The sequence below is a fragment of the Pagrus pagrus genome (assembly GCF_965226575.1).
Source record: "Pagrus pagrus genome assembly, chromosome: 12".
NCBI classification, from domain to species: domain Eukaryota; kingdom Metazoa; phylum Chordata; class Actinopteri; order Spariformes; family Sparidae; genus Pagrus; species Pagrus pagrus.
In genome coordinates this window covers 30,259,335-30,275,052 of record NC_140196.1, presented here as the reverse complement: position 1 = coordinate 30,275,052, position 15,718 = coordinate 30,259,335, and the positions used below count along the sequence as shown (strand labels likewise).

Below are 15,718 nucleotides of genomic sequence, written 5' to 3'. Positions count from 1 at the left end.
CAACTCATTCGAATGTCACTCAGCAACCGTAGGATGCCATCAAGTGACCTACAAAAAGAATGGCAAATAGAATGGCACCAAATATTGATTTCTGAACCTACAAAAAGAATGGCAAATGGCAACTGGGGTGAAGTGCATGGCGAGAACAGTTGGAAACCGTCAAGTCGTGTAAAGCTAGAAAAAAGCCCTTCATCAATGAGAAGCAAAGAAGAGCCAGGCTGAGGTTTGCAGAAGACCATAAGGACTGGACCACAGAGGACTGGAGTAAGGTCATCTTCTCTGATGAGTCCAATTTTCAACTTTGCCCAACACCTGGTCATCTAAAGCGCCCTGGCTTGACCCTGATCTGAGAGGTTTGATGAAGGAAAGAGATCAACTAAAGAGAATTGCTGTAAATTCAGGGAATTCAGATGACTGGCAAAAATATCGCTCTTCATGAAACAGAGTGACTAAACTGAATAGACAGAAAAAAAGAGGATACTACCAATTTAGAATTGATGAAATTAAATATGACAGTAAAACACTTTGGAGTACTCTCAATCAAATCATGGGCAGAGATACAAAGGGAAAAACATAATTTATTGACTCAGATGATGGTTTTATTACCAAACCCCAAGAAATTGCAAATTATTTCAACAATTATTACATAAATAAAGTAAATACTATAAGAAATGGCATGTCGCCTGTAAATTGCCAAAAGAACACATCATGCGGCACAAGGAATGCAAATTTGAATTTTCAATCACTAATAATTTGGAAATTCAAAAGTTATTATCTGAACTTAAATGTGACAAACCTGTGGTCATGACAATCTAGACCAGTGGTTCTCAACCTTTTTTGAACAAACGCCCCCCTGACCATGCCATGATCCCCTTAACGCCCCCCCCCCCAGGTTTTGTATGATGAGGGAAGTCATTCGCTTGCTTTAAAGTCCCTGTTTTTATTGGATTGAAGTTGTATTTATGCCCCCAACAAAATAATGAGTAAATATGACCATTTTATAGGACATGAAAGCATGGATTTTAATTTAAACATTGCCTCCAAAATGTATGTTTTTGACACATATAGTCATGTCTGTATATAACTCAACACTATGCCTGGAGAAACTGGTAAACAACATGGAAATGTTATTTTAATTGTAATGGGACCCTGAGCTCTTGAGTTGCTAGGATCTTTCTGCAAAGAGCTGTGAGATAGAATTTAAGTCAAACTGGTGTTTCTACTGAGAGAAAGGCCACACAGCCTTTGAGGATGATGAATGAATTGCATATTAAGTCTGAACATAAGTGGTTAACGTTTATATCACTTCACAATATCACAACATTTGAAAATAACCCCAGGTGTATTAAGCAACGTGGAACTTGGGAAGAAAAATACCACCACAGCAGAATTTGTTGAAAATTAGTTTTAGTGGGATAATGTGGTCAGACATGCCAACAACACGCACACTTCACGTGAACAACAGTGAATGAACCAATAAAAAAACAGAAATTGCTCGTGCGTTAATTAATGCGCTCCTAGGCTTATTAAACATTTGAACAGAAACGGTCATTGCCTGAGGAGTGAGACGCTAACATGAACCAAGGAAAAAAAGAAGAACAAAAAAGCCTATTTTAAAGAAGGGAACTATATAGGACTGTACGGGCTTTATTTATTAAAAGCAACCTAGTGAGAGCCCTGTGCTTGGTGGGCCGCTGCCAGCTTTTTCACGTCTGGACACTGGGATGTGAGTTTCAGTCTGAGAGCGCCAGAGCTAACCAGGTTCAGACGGTTGCGGTATTTCGTCTGCATGTGGAGTTCTTGGCTGAATCCCTGTTCGACGAGATACGACGTGGGGAAAGCGAGGAGCAGGAGATGGACCCTCTCCCACAACGGGGGAAAACGCTGACCTTGCGTTACCCACATCGCACGCCAACCAGAGGTCCGGAATGTTGCTTTTGCCTCTTCGTCATTCTGGAGATCAATGAGGCTCTCCTGGATTTCGGGCTCACAGCTGACAGCATCTGTTTGCCATGGCTCCATCACCCAGTCAGGCACATCCAGCTGCTCGAGGTCCCTGAACCGAATCGCCATGTCGGCCTTGACTGCCTTCAAGTGATCGGTGTAGAGCAGGAGGTGACTATCCGTCAGCTCATCCAACACCTGAACAGGCACAGTAAAACTATTATTTCATTTTATCATGAGAGCAGAGATAAAACGTACTCTAAAGGCCTGTTCATACTCATGGTCAGGGCATTTCATAGGCTACTTCAGGAGAAACTCCTGGGAGTTCCCTTTTTAAAAAAAACCAAAAAAAAAAAAACTCCTGGGAGTCCCTCATACACCCTGCCCACTGCAGAAGCCTACACTTAACGCGCGCTAAAGGAATCCCCTTAGCGGAGATGGCAAGTTTTGCGTTGATTGAGGAGGAGGAGAACAACACGTTTGAAGCGGCGGCGGAGTATTGATAGCTCATTATTATGCGCTATTGCGGAGGAGATGGAAAGAAAGAGGCAACAGAGGTGGCATGTCCGACCTCTAGTATGAAATATGAAATGCCTAATATTTTCACATTCTGAACAATCACACATTTATTTCTTCTTGCGTAGTATGAACAGGCCTTAATTCAAAAACCTACCTTGGCTAACTGCGGAAAGTGATTTAATTGTCGCCTCCCCAGGTTCTGTTGGTAGAGCTCCAGTTTTGCAAGGAAGCTGCAGATGGTGGCCTTGGAGTGGACCAGCGTCATCCCATCCCCCTGGAGCTTAAATGTGACCTCATTCATCTTCCCGAAGAAGTCGGAGAGGTAAAAAATGTCATGGCGACAGGACCACAGCTTGGCCTTCAAGGTTGCGTCTGCCTGGTCGAGAAATTCAGTGACTGAAGGGAAAAGCTCGCACAGCCTGGCCAAGCAGTTGCCCTTTGACAGCCAGCGCACCTCTGTGTGGAGCAGCAGGCGCTTAAAGGCCTCATCATTTTCCCCACACAGCTGTCTGAAGAGCCGATCATTAAGCGCATGGGCTTTTATTTTGTTGATCGCCTTGACCGCGACATCCAGGGACTGATGAGTGACGGGGACATTTTTTTGGCCACCAAGTTGTGACGGTGCAGTACGCAGTGCACTGTCAACACCTGGGGGACTTGCTGCTTGAGGAGGGTGGCGAATCCCCGGTATCTGCCGACCATAGCTGGCGCTCCATCCGTGGCGCAGGCGATGATGTTCGTCACCGGGATGTCCCTCTCCCGCAGGAACTCCGTCAGGGCGGCGAAGATGGTTTCCCCTCGCGTGTCTGTGGCCAGGTATTCCCCGAACAGGAAATCCTCAAGCAGATCCCTCCCGGACACATAACGGACATAGGCCATCAGGAGAACGTTGTTGTCGGCCGTGGTGGTCTCATCCAGCTGGACACTAAAGCGACAGCCGCGCAACTTAGCACACAGCTGTTGCTCAGTGTCCATGGACATCTCCCGTATGCGCCGGGCCACACTGTCGTTGCTGAGCGGGATGGCCTTGGTGACTGGCGCAGGGTCGCGCTGCATGACTGTGGAGATCACCTCCTTTATTGCGGGAATAACTAGAGACTCCCCTACAGTGAACGGTAAGCCGGCCTTTGCAATAAGTAGAGCTATATTATAAGATGCCACCAACCCGCTCTCTGTTTGATTGACGCTCCGAGCGAACATGGTGTTGATCGTGGGGCGCCTTGAATGCTGATCCCTCAGTGACTGGAAGTAGGCCGAGTCTTTTGATGCCTTGTCAGGATGTTTTTTTGACAGATGCTCCTGTAATCGCGACGGCTTCATTGCCTCATTCGAGAAAACCTGCTCACATAGCAGGCACATCGGCAGATGTACATTAGTCGGTGATGGAATAAATCCATAATTTATGTAATTTGCATTGTACTGCCGGCACTTCTTCTTATTTTCCGCCATGTTTGATTGTAATGTAAATGGATTGTGATTAAATGTGATTACGTAGGCCTAATCGTGCTTGTGTACGTTTTCATTGGTTATTTAAGTGTTAGCCCGCGAACAATTAGATGGGCTCCAGGTGACAGCTGTCAAAAGTAGCCAAGTGTCGGAAAGTCTCCAAGAGGTTTCCCGGGATTTCCCGGGGTTTCCCTGCTGCCGTGGCTTGTTTACGGGCGTTACTATGGAGACCGTTCCTGCTCAGCTCGTCCGATCGTGGTCAGGGAGCAGAGAGGATATCTCTTCCCTTTTACCTAGCAGTGGAAGCAGCAGACTCGGGTTCTTAGGTCTCAGACAGCAGCTTTATTTTTATGAAACTATATCTGAACGTTAAGATACACTTTTTCCTCTCGACCGCATCTACTCTCGCTCGCTCACCTCTCTCGACCACACACACACACACGCACACGCACGCACACATACACACACACACACACACACACACACACACACACACACACACACCGCTCTCGCTCTTAAAAGGACACACACCGATCTCATAAGATGTAGCTCAGTAGAATTTATAGAAACACCCATAAAGTAGACTATTTAGGTTGGTTATTTCCACTAAAAAAGTTGGGAAACCATTAAAGTTTAACATGTAGAGTTCAAATGAACTTTGTACAAGCCAAGTTGTGGCGCCCCCCATTCCTGCCTGAGCGCCCCCCTCTCAGCCCTCACGCTCCCAGCGCCCCCCACAATGTCTAGAGCGCCCCCTGGGGGGCGGTACCGCCCCCGTTGAGAAACCCTAATCTAGACAGTAGACTCTTAAAGCTTTCAGCTGGAATCGTAGCCAGTCCTATTTGTTATATTTTTAACTTGAGTATTAAGGAAGGAATTTATCCTCAAGTATGGAAGGTAGCTAAGGTTACTCCTCTACAGAAAAACAGGAAAGAAGCATTTACTGGATCGAACAGTAGGCCAATCAGTATTTTACCTGTCTTAAGAAAACTTATGGAGACAATTGTATTTAGGCAAATTCAAAACTATTTCTCTAGTAATAGTATCAATTCTGACTTTCAACACGCTTACAAAACTGGCTACTCAACATGCACTGCTCTCACACAATTAACGGATGATTGGCTGAAACAAATTGACAGCAAATTATTAGTTGGAACAGTGATGCTGGATTTTAGCGCAGCTTTTGATCTTATCGACCACGAATTGCTAATTATAAAACTAGCTGCTTATGGTTTTAAACTTCCAGCCATTAACTGGATGAAAAGCTATCTGTTTAACAGACAGCAATGTGTCTCGTTTAATGGATCTCTTTCAAGTTGCAAGATATTAAATTGTGGCCTCCCTCAGGGAAGCTGCCTTGGAGCCTTATTATACTGTTTGTAAATGATATTCCACGTCTTAAAAAACGCTCGCAGTATAATTTACGCAGATGACACTACAATATATGCCTCAGCAGAGAATGATACAGACCTGAGTAGTGTACTTCAAGATGAGTTAATGCAGATCTCTCAATGGGTCACTGAAAATAAGTTGAAACTGAATATATCAAAAACCAAATGTCTTGTTATTAGCTCAAATTATGCTCATAGAAAGGAACAAAGTTTATGTGTTTCTTTGCTTGGAGCTAATATTGAGCAAGTTAAGGAGGCCAGATTGCTGGGGATTACAGGCTACTCACATTAACAACATTGTGGCAAAAATGAGCAGAAGTATTTCAGTCATTAGAAGAAGTGCCTACTTTTTAACCAACACAACTACTAAGCAAGTAGTAGAATCACTTGTGCTTACACATCTTGACTATTGCCCAGCAATTTGGTCAAATGCATCCAAACTACAACTAAATAAAATTCAGCTCACTCAAAATAGGGCTGCAAGACTTGCTCTATGTTGCTCATTTAGGCACAGTGTCGTGACGTGCTGTTGCGTGCTAGTGACAGTCACAACCATGGAACTAGACGAGCCTTAAGAGGTGTTTTTACCCTGCCTATACCTAGATAGGCAGGGCAATTACATGCTGGAACAGACTCCCACAGCATCTGGTCTCAATCACGAGTAGAGCTGGTAGTTTTTTCTTTCTTTTTCCTACTAGGTTATGGGCCTTTATACATTTGCCTCATTTATTTTCTTTATTTTCTTGTTTTTTCAACTGTCATTTATTTTATTTTATTTTTTGTAGTTGTTGTCTGCTACAGGACAAGTGCTACAGGATAAGTGTCATTTGTAGTTGTTGTTTGCTACAGGACAAGTGCTACAGGATAAGTGTCATTTGTAGTTGTTGTTTGCTACAGAATAGGTTTGGAGAATTGTCTTGAATGTCTTAAATATTTTAACATGTATGTAATATTTGTATATGTATATGTGTATATATGTTTTCGGATTGAGCATATATATATATATATATTTAAAATTTTGTATTGTGATGTAGGACCCCAGGAAGAATAGTCGCTGCTGAGGCAGTGACTAATGGGGATCCATAATAATAAACTAAACTAATGGTTAGACGGAGATCTGGAGAGGCCTACAAGCCGCAGTGTCTAGCACCCACTGTGAAATTTGGTGGAGGATCGGTGATAATCTTGGGTGCTTCAGCTTCAGCAAGGCTGGAATCGGGCAGATTCTTGTTTGCGAAGGACGCATGAATCAAGCCACGTACAAGGTTATCCTGGAAGAAAACTTGCTTCCTTCTGCTCTGACAATGTTCCCCAACTCTGAGGATTGATTTTTCCACCAGATCAAGACCCTGTCATGGCCAGCCCAATCTCCAAACCTGAACCCCATTGAAAACCTCTGGAATGTGATCAAGAGGAAGATGGATGGTCACAAGCCATCAAACAAAGCTGAGCTGCTTGAATTTTTGCACCTGGAGTGGTATAAAGTCACCCAACAGCAATGTGAAAGACTGATGGAGAGCATGCCAAGACGCATGAAAGCTGTGATTGACAATCAAACACTGCATCTTTTGTCATTTTCTGCAAATAAATGCTCTAAATGACCATATTTATTAGGGCCCGAGCAGGGAACCTGCAAGGTCCCTATTGTTTCTCGAATGATTATTTTATTTTTTTGTTATTTTTTTTTCTTTGTCCCAAATGATCGCATTTTTCACTGCCTGAACATACCCCTAAACTCACCAAACTTGGAATATACATCACACCTGGCAAAATTTTTTATAATCTGTTGTCGTTGTGAATTTCCACCACTAGGTGGCGCTATAATCAAGGAAAGTGCGTTTTGTCTTATAACTCCCATATACTTTGTCGCACATTCAAAAACCTTATATCCACACGTTCAGTGAATGGTGCCCATTTCTGCCTACCGTTTTTTTTTTTTCGCAAATTCGCCAAATGTCGCAAACCTACTTTTTCGAACTCTTCCCAGGCAATTTCACCAATTTGCACCAAACTTTGCACACAGCATCTGTGGACCCTTCTGACAAAAAGTTGTTAAAAGAATTTTGATATTCCAAAGAATACTCAAGTTATTAAATAACAACTTCCTGTAGATTAGGGTCAAAACAGGAAGTGTTGCATATCTCCACATTAGTGTGTCCAAATGACATGAAACTCAGGTTGCTACTTCCACATGAGCCCCTAAGAATCTGTGCAAAATTGTGGCCGCTGACCAATAGGTGGCGCTCTTTAAATTGAAGTATTTTATATCTCCACATTGGTTCGTCGGATTAACACAACATTTGGTACATTTATCGTCAATGCCCTCCTGAGGATATCTGTTGAAGGTTTTACCGATCCGCCACTAGGTGCCACTCTTGTGGCAGTTTCATTTTATATTTGCCACTATGCCCATACCATAACACTTATGGATATGAAATTGATAGGGGTTGTATAGACTGGCCCCTGTTACTCACACACCAAAAATGACCAGCAGCTGCCACTATTATCAACACAAAACTGTTTTTTACCAATAACTCCGACATAATATGTTGCAGTTTTAATATCTACGTTTATATCTACATGTTTCCTGAATTCAGCTGAATTGTGTGATGTAGGCCACGCCCACTTTCGCGCAAAATTTCAATTCGCAAATTCGCGAAAAATGAAAAACATACTTTTGCGAACTCCTCCCAGGCAATGTCACCGATTTACACAAAATTTTGCACACAGCATCTGTGGACCCTCCTGACAAAAAGTTATTAAAAGAATTTTGATTGTCCAAACAACACCCAAAATATACAACTACAATTTCCTGCACATTGTGGTCAAACAGACAGTCTTGCATATCTTGACGAAATACGGTCCCATTACCACAAAACTTTTGCTAATCGTGTTCCATGGCGCGTTGACGGTTTGTACAAAATTCGGTGCAAATCGTCCAATACGTGGCGCTTTTACTGCTAAATGACGAAATAACAGCTTGACTGCCTTCACTTTTCATTGCTCAACGGAATTTGTGACATGAACAAGCCCAGACAGCAGTTGCCCTGACAGCAGCATGTAACGGCAGCAGCATTCCCCGACGCGCGTGGACTGCGAGGGCCCATTCATCGCTGCTTGCAGCTTAAATTTTATTTGGAATTTGGGAGAAATGTCAGTAGCTGATAGAATAAAACAATGTTCATTTTACTCAAAAACATACCTATAAATAGTAACATCAGAGAAACTGATAATTTTGCAGTGGTCTCTTAATTTTTTTCCAGAGCTGTATATTTATGATCCAGCAGATTTGGTCACATGTTCAGAAGACCTATAATAAATTCATTACTGAACCAAACTTCATGAATGTTTTTGTGACAAAGTAGTTTGTGTTCCACTCATTCATCACAGAAACATGAGAGCTGTAGAAATCACAGGAACTGAAGACTGACATGAACAACATGCTCTTTATGAGTGGATGGAAACATTTGACTGCGACTGGACCTTCAAAGAAGTGGTCAGTGATATTAAACGACCTTCTGGGTTTTTATTTGGTATTTATCTTTCAGTAAAACAGATGCTTGACTCTGTGAATCCAATGTAATGCTAACATATAGGTGGCCAAATGTAGTCATGATTCCATAACAATCAAAAGCCCTCAGCTCTGTGCTGCTGTACTTAAAAGGTACTCTTTGTAAGAAAAGTTGATTTTTGAGCCTCATTCCCAACTCGTCAAATACTGACACCCTCATTCTGCGACTCTGACTGACATTTCCACCTCTAACACTGCCAGATGACTTGTGTGACTAATGAAATCACTGTAATTAAATTTACGTTAAGAACTGTTTTCACATGATGTGATCTGAGCTCACAGGGGTTAAAAACAAATTTTTTCAGAGACTTCAAACACATTTGTTTTGCAATTACAGCTCAGCTACTTACAGCTACTCAGCTAAATGCAAAAGACAGGATACAAATATAAAGTGTACTGTGTGGCAGGAGAGGTAAAGGTGTACATTATTATGTTCAGTTAATTAAAGTAACTGTCACACACTGTTCACAAATACACAGCATAAAAGAGGCAGGTTTTGGAGTAATGACTGCACATCAATGCAGCACTGACTTTATTCTCAAACACATTATTAGAATCTAAAAATAAGAAAATCTTCATGGTTGTTGTTGCCCAGAGTCCTTTCATCTGCCAAAAAACACATTAATACAAAGAGATAGACAGTGAGAGATATGTCTCTCATCATCGTCATTAACACTAAAAGAACACTTGATTTGATTAAAAAATAAAAAACAACATTAAAACACATCCAACCCAGCAACAGTTATAGTTTCTTAAATAGCCTCTGTTCACAGAGAAATAGAGATGACAAAAGAGACCATGCAACCCAATCAACCACTCTGCGTTCTCATTAACACTTCACACATTCACACACACACAATTTGGATCCAAATCAATATTATCAGCAGACATATGCCAGGAGGAGGAGCTGTCATCATACAAAGGAGTATTTTTGTTTTTTTCCTAACAAAGAATTGTTTGACATTTCATTATTTCAAGGACTAAAATACATTGAATTTCTACTCTGCTGATCTGAGCTTCATTGCCAGAGAACAATTACAGTCCTTTAATCATACACAATTATTTACAGCCGGTGCCTGGTTCAAAAGGCAACACTACATCACCTCTTTCTCCCATTTGTCTTCAGCTGAATACAGCAGAATGAATTCAGCAGTTATCACTGTGTTCTACACTGCTTCTGTCTCTACAGACAGTGTGTGGGACTTCAGTCCACACTGCATCAAACTGGAGACATTAATCAAATGATTAAAGAACCAACGAGGAAATACAATTTGTGTATCATTTGGTTATAAACCCTTTGTTTGTGTACTGTGTTCTCTTGACTTTGGCTGTAGGAAGATACAGCAACTACCAGGTCCAAAAAATAAAAAATAAAATAGAAATAAAAATAATAATAATTAATTGGCTTTAAATCCACAGCTCAAACAATTACATTACAGTAATGTACAGTTGCTCTTCCGAGCCTTTTGGACCTGATGGTGAACACCACCTTTACAAAATGAGGAACTACATATGAACTTTTTAGAGCAGACAGGAAACTAGACAGAAAATCCCTCTCTGAGGGAGGTTGGAGCATACACCTGTCACAGCAGAGGATTTGTCCGCCTCTCCTCACTGCTATACACATTTTCTATTCAAATTACAGCATGTCTCATGCTGCAAAGGATAAGTACAAAAAATACAGCCAATAGTAGATGTCAGAAAGGCCAATGGACATGCAGGAGCTGGAAGAAAGTATTTATTTTTCCTGTTCTTAACACTGTCCTGTTGTCCAGTAGATGAGACATTTTAGTAATACACAGAAATGTCCCTTTATTCTACTGCTTGGGCTCTTGTTTGAAGTGCTGAATTCTAGTTCACATGTAGGTGGTCTGTTGGTTGAGTCCTCAGGGGGTTGAGGTCGGAGGAGGCTGGCCTGGTGTAGAGAGGCTCCATGGTGGCAGTAGAAGGGCTTAGCTGAAGTTTGGTGTCACAGTCCTGAGATTAGCTCAGATAGAGATGTTTGTCTCTCTGAAGACCTCTGCAGGAAGACAGGACAAACAAAGTGTGAGGCCATAGTAACCAAGAGTATTTGCTGGTTCACACGTCTGTCCCGTTGTTTTAATACATATGGGGCTTATATTAAAAGGGACAGTTCACCCCAAGATCATAAATACATGTTTCACCCAGTGCTGCTGATACATGTGTTTGGGTCGGGTCAGATACAGTATGTGCTCTGTTGCACCTGTGACCACACCCTAGAGTGATGTCACAATGTCCTGAGGTACACCTGTACATCAAACCAGCAAACACCAGATTTAGTTATTCTTTAAAAACCCTAATATGTACCCGTTGCCATGGTAATCAGTGCTCCAGTCCAAGGTGGGGTGGTGGCTCGGTGTGTGTCGACCAAGCTGGTGGTAGTCCATTGATGGTGACATCACTGCTCCACCATTAAGCATACCTCCTCCTATTGGCTGGTAGTCAGACTGGAGGGAGGGGGGGTAGCCCTGAAAGTAGTGAAGAAAATGTCTTTGTTACGATTCATCATGTCTGCAGAGTGAAACAAAACCTGATGACAGTAAGAAAAGTAACATGGAAATAAATGAAGGAAGCTGACCAGCCTCATACAGAGGTGTACTCTGCTAACATGAGCTGTGAAAATCCAGACAGATAATATTCCAGCTAGATACCAGCTGAGCAATGCTACTGCAGTGGCAAGTTGAATGTGTGTGTCGTATCAATACAGGGCTGCTGGAATCAAAGTCAAATTAATTTTATGGAAGTTTGTGGATTTTCCTTTCTGCTTTTTTCCCAAAATTGAGAGTAAAAATTTTGGAGTAGATTTTATCAGCACAGCCAAGAAAGTGTGGCCTCAGCAATACAGCTGAAACATTAAGTCAATTAATTCATTAGTTGATTGGAGAGAATTTGTTAGCAAGCCTATGTTGATAATCGATTAATCATTAATCAAGTCCTTTTTGGTCTTGATGCTTTTTTTTAATCATTTATGGCAGTAAATGAGGAGTGTTTGGGTTTTGTACAAAAGAAGCAAAATTTAAAGACGTCACTTTGACCCAATGATTGACTCGTTCACCAGCAGGCTCAACAGTTGGAGACGCAGTAGTCAAATCTGTCCACACTGACATAACACATTTACATTAATATTCAGTGTGACTTAAAATGTGAGTAGATCAAAATCTGTCATTATGTCCCCTGCAAATAAATGTCCATAAATCCACTAAAGAGTTATAGAAAAAAGTCATCCAGTGATAGTTGTCTGTACATCCACAAGTGCTGGAAACAACTGCCAGAAACAGGAACTGCCAATAGATTATTTAGCATACTTTTAATTTGCCAAATTTGAACACAGTGTCAGACTTTGAGGAACTAACGTCACTGCTATGAAGTTACCAGGGAAAGTCTGTTGAGAAGGCACAGACATCACAACACACTGAGGTAAGGAATGGCAGACACAGAAACATCTGGCAATACAGACATGTCAAAGCAACTCCCTGAGAACAGAAGCTCTGACCTAGAGGAGTAAGGACAGCAACACAGCACATCTGAGAGATTACAAGAGAAGTGGGTGAAAAACTTGTCCAACAGAGAGCTCACCCAACCGGAGAAGGATGTCCCTGCCCAGGGACTAAACTTTGCAGTAACTCCAGAACAGATACCGGTAGTAGATCTCATCACAGCAACAGAGTCAGCCATCAATAACAACACGTTAGCAGACACTGAGGTAGAACAGCTACGGTTGAAGGTATTAGCCACTCTTGCTAATGCAAAAGTACCCCCCTCCAACCTTACTACTGAGGAAAGGAAGGCCCAGCATCACTCAAAATACACCAGAACATCACCATCTCACCGGCAGACAAAGGGAGATGCACTGTGGTGCTAAACACAGCGGACTACCACACCAAAGTCACGAATCTGCTTAGTGATACCAACACCTGTGAGACTCTGAGGCGAGATCCTAACAGTAGCTACAAAAGGGTTATAGAACATCTGCAAAAACTGGAAAAGGACAAAGTCATTGACAGACCACTGTATTACCGACTGTACCCTGGGGAAGCCATCTCATGCATCTATGGACTCCTAAGTGCTGTATCGTAGGTAACTGGACTTCTTCACTTCTCCAGAACTGAAGAAGCCACTCAGACCCATCATCAGCAGCATCAACTAATTTACCTACAACATATCCAAACACCACCTTTGGTCGGTAACACTCAACACCACATCAAAAATTCATAGGAACAAGATGAGAAAAATGATATTCAAAAATCAAAATCAGAACAAGGGAAGTGGAAGCCTTCACAGAACATATAAATGTTGAGGACAAAAACATCAAGCTCAAACGGGAAGATGTCAGAGGAGACGGTCTGCCCTTCTTGGACTGTGCAGTACACATTGAAGAAGACAAAGCCTCCACATTGAGGTGTACAGAAAACCTACACACAGAGATCAGTATTTGCTGTTCGACTCTCATCACCCTCTGGAGCACAAACTGGAGGTCATCAGAACCTTAAACCATCTGGCTGAGACCGTGCCCAAAAAGACAGAGGGGAAGGAGAAGGAACAGAAGGACATCAGGGGAGCACTTAAAAACTGTGGCTACCCAAACTGGACCTTTGTCAAAACCTCTAAAAGATCCAGAGCAGACAGAGAGGAGGAGACGAGAAAACATAACAACATTATCATTCCCAATGTTGCAGGAACATCTGAGAAACTCAGGAGGATCTTCAATAAACATCATATCCTGGTTTACTTCAAACCTACCAACACATTGAGGCAGAAACTTGTCCGTCCTAAGGACAAAACACCCAGGCATAAACAGAGTAATGTAGTTGATGCTGTTCAATGCAGACAGGACTGCACAGGTTTGTACATTGGGGAGACAAAACCTCTCCATAAACGAATGGCACAACACGAGGGCCAACTCCTCAGGTCAAGACTCTGCTGTCCACTTACATCTGAAGGAGACAAATCATTCCTTTGAGGACAACAATGTTAACATCTTGTCCAGAGAAGACAGTTGGTTTGAAAGAGGAGTAAAAGAATCCATCTATGTCAAACTGGAACGACCGTCTTTGAACAGAGGAGGAGGCCTAAGATGTTACTTATCACCCACCTACAATGCTGTACTGAGTTCCCTCCCCAGACAGTTTAACAACATTTCACACCTGGGCTCACCTAGCCCTAGAAACCCACATGAAGGCCGGTTGGGTCAACAACCCACAAGAGGCCCTAATGAGTCTGAAACTCAGAGCTCACACGTGTCCTTAACAACTCTGTAAGTACACTCCCACTCTCTGTAAGGACACTCCCACACAGAGTTTAAAAGCCGGCAATTCCCCTACAGTTAGTTAGAACTGAAGAAGCCTCTTGGATGAGAGGTGAAACGTCTTCAAGAAACTGAAACTAAAAGTCCAGTTGCCTACGATACAGAACTTAACTGAGAACCTTCATCAACACTTTGAAAAACATTTATAATCCATGTTTAAACATGAAACTAGGGCTGTGCTAAAAAATGGATCAGGCAATATATCGCAATATTTATCTTCGCAACATACTGCATTGATGTCCAGCTCCAAAAATCCATATTTTGAATTTTGTTTTGTTTTTTAAATCATGTTTTAAATAGGTTGCAGTATGGCTAGTTGCCTCAAATTACCAGGTGTAATTTCTGGCAGAGTGAATGAGTGAGTCAGTCAGAGGAGCTGGAAGCAGCATGGCCGGCTGACAAAACAGGGTACATTCTGATATAATTGAACGTCCTTGGTACATTCACATGAAATCTAGTGGTGCAGAGAAATGCCGCAGGCTTGTACGGCGGTGTGGGGCTCTCACCCTGTGGTCCATGTGTGTGACGTGTTGGGGACCCCCTTTAATCAGTTTGCCGAAAGGCGGAGCTGCTATGTTGTTGTGCTACCAGCATGCTGGCCCTACTTGTGATCGTTTGTCTTCATCGATGGATTAAAAATAACAGTAAACAACAAGGATGTCAGGCAGAATGAATGAATTAAATTGTTTTGACCTAATTTGTCCGCTGAATTATCAATATAATGTGCTGTGTATCAAGACTACCCAGATCGTACATAGCAACTTACACTTACATTACATTTTCAGTAAACTATGTGGAATATCGCAATATATTGCAATATGCATCGTATCGCAATGTATCGTGATGCGTATCATGAAGTCCTTGTCAATACCCAGCCCGCCATGAAACAGGTCATATTTCTTGGCAAAACTGGTTAAAAAGTAAAATCCTTTACATTCATCAAAGTTTTACTGTGCAGTTTTGAACATGAGATGCTGTCACAATAATGGTGGCTTTTTTACGTCATCCATCAACCTGAATGAGTCCACAGACTGAGCTGATGGTTTTAACAAGCCAACCTTTAGCACTGAACAGAGACATGAATGAAAGCAACCACAGTGAAAAAGATGATCAGTCACAGGTTCATCAGCAGTAATTACAGAGTTTTGAGTGTCTGGCTAATTTTATCATCTGCCAGGAGAGAGGAAAGCTAAGGACAAATGAAGAGGACATGACAAGGTAAGAGGAGAGGAAGAAGCAGGGGAAGAGGAGGAGGAGGAAGAGGAAAATGAGGGAAGCATGTCTTTAACCATAAGATACTTTGAAGTAGGAGAGAGACATGGAAAGAAGGAAAAATGAGTGAGTTCAGGAGTGTGTGTGTGTGTGTGTGTGTGTGTGAGTGAGAGAGAGAGAGAGAGGGGCTGAAAGGAAAGTTAATCTGAGTGTTGTGAGTGAAAGAGGAGAAAGAACAGGACAGCAGGTGGTTTGGTTCTCCCCCCCTCCCCTCCTCTACCTCACCTATTCATCCATTGTTGAGCAAAT

General features: G+C 42.2%; 2 protein-coding genes across 2 annotated transcripts in view; both read right to left on the bottom strand.

Annotated features, from left to right (window-relative positions):
* Window positions 1-1,665: 1,665 nt before the first annotated feature.
* LOC311266375 (zinc finger BED domain-containing protein 5-like) lies at window positions 1,666-3,783 on the bottom strand (the record flags this gene model as incomplete). The annotated part of the gene is made up of 3 exons (XM_084368722.1): window positions 1,666-2,142; window positions 2,618-3,040; window positions 3,094-3,783. 3 exons carry the CDS (start codon window positions 3,781-3,783, stop codon window positions 1,666-1,668), a joined length of 1,590 nt encoding a protein of 529 aa, XP_084224848.1.
* Window positions 3,784-9,365: 5,582 nt separating this feature from the next.
* tox (thymocyte selection-associated high mobility group box) overlaps window positions 9,366-15,718 on the bottom strand; it is an 83,803-nt gene continuing 77,450 nt past the window's right edge. The window contains exons 9-10 of the mRNA XM_084370082.1: window positions 11,200-11,360; window positions 9,366-10,891 (exon numbers count right to left, since the gene is read on the bottom strand). Coding sequence (XP_084226208.1) covers window positions 10,855-10,891; window positions 11,200-11,360 — 198 coding nt within the window. The 3' untranslated portion in view covers window positions 9,366-10,854. The remainder of the gene's footprint in view (window positions 10,892-11,199; window positions 11,361-15,718) is intronic.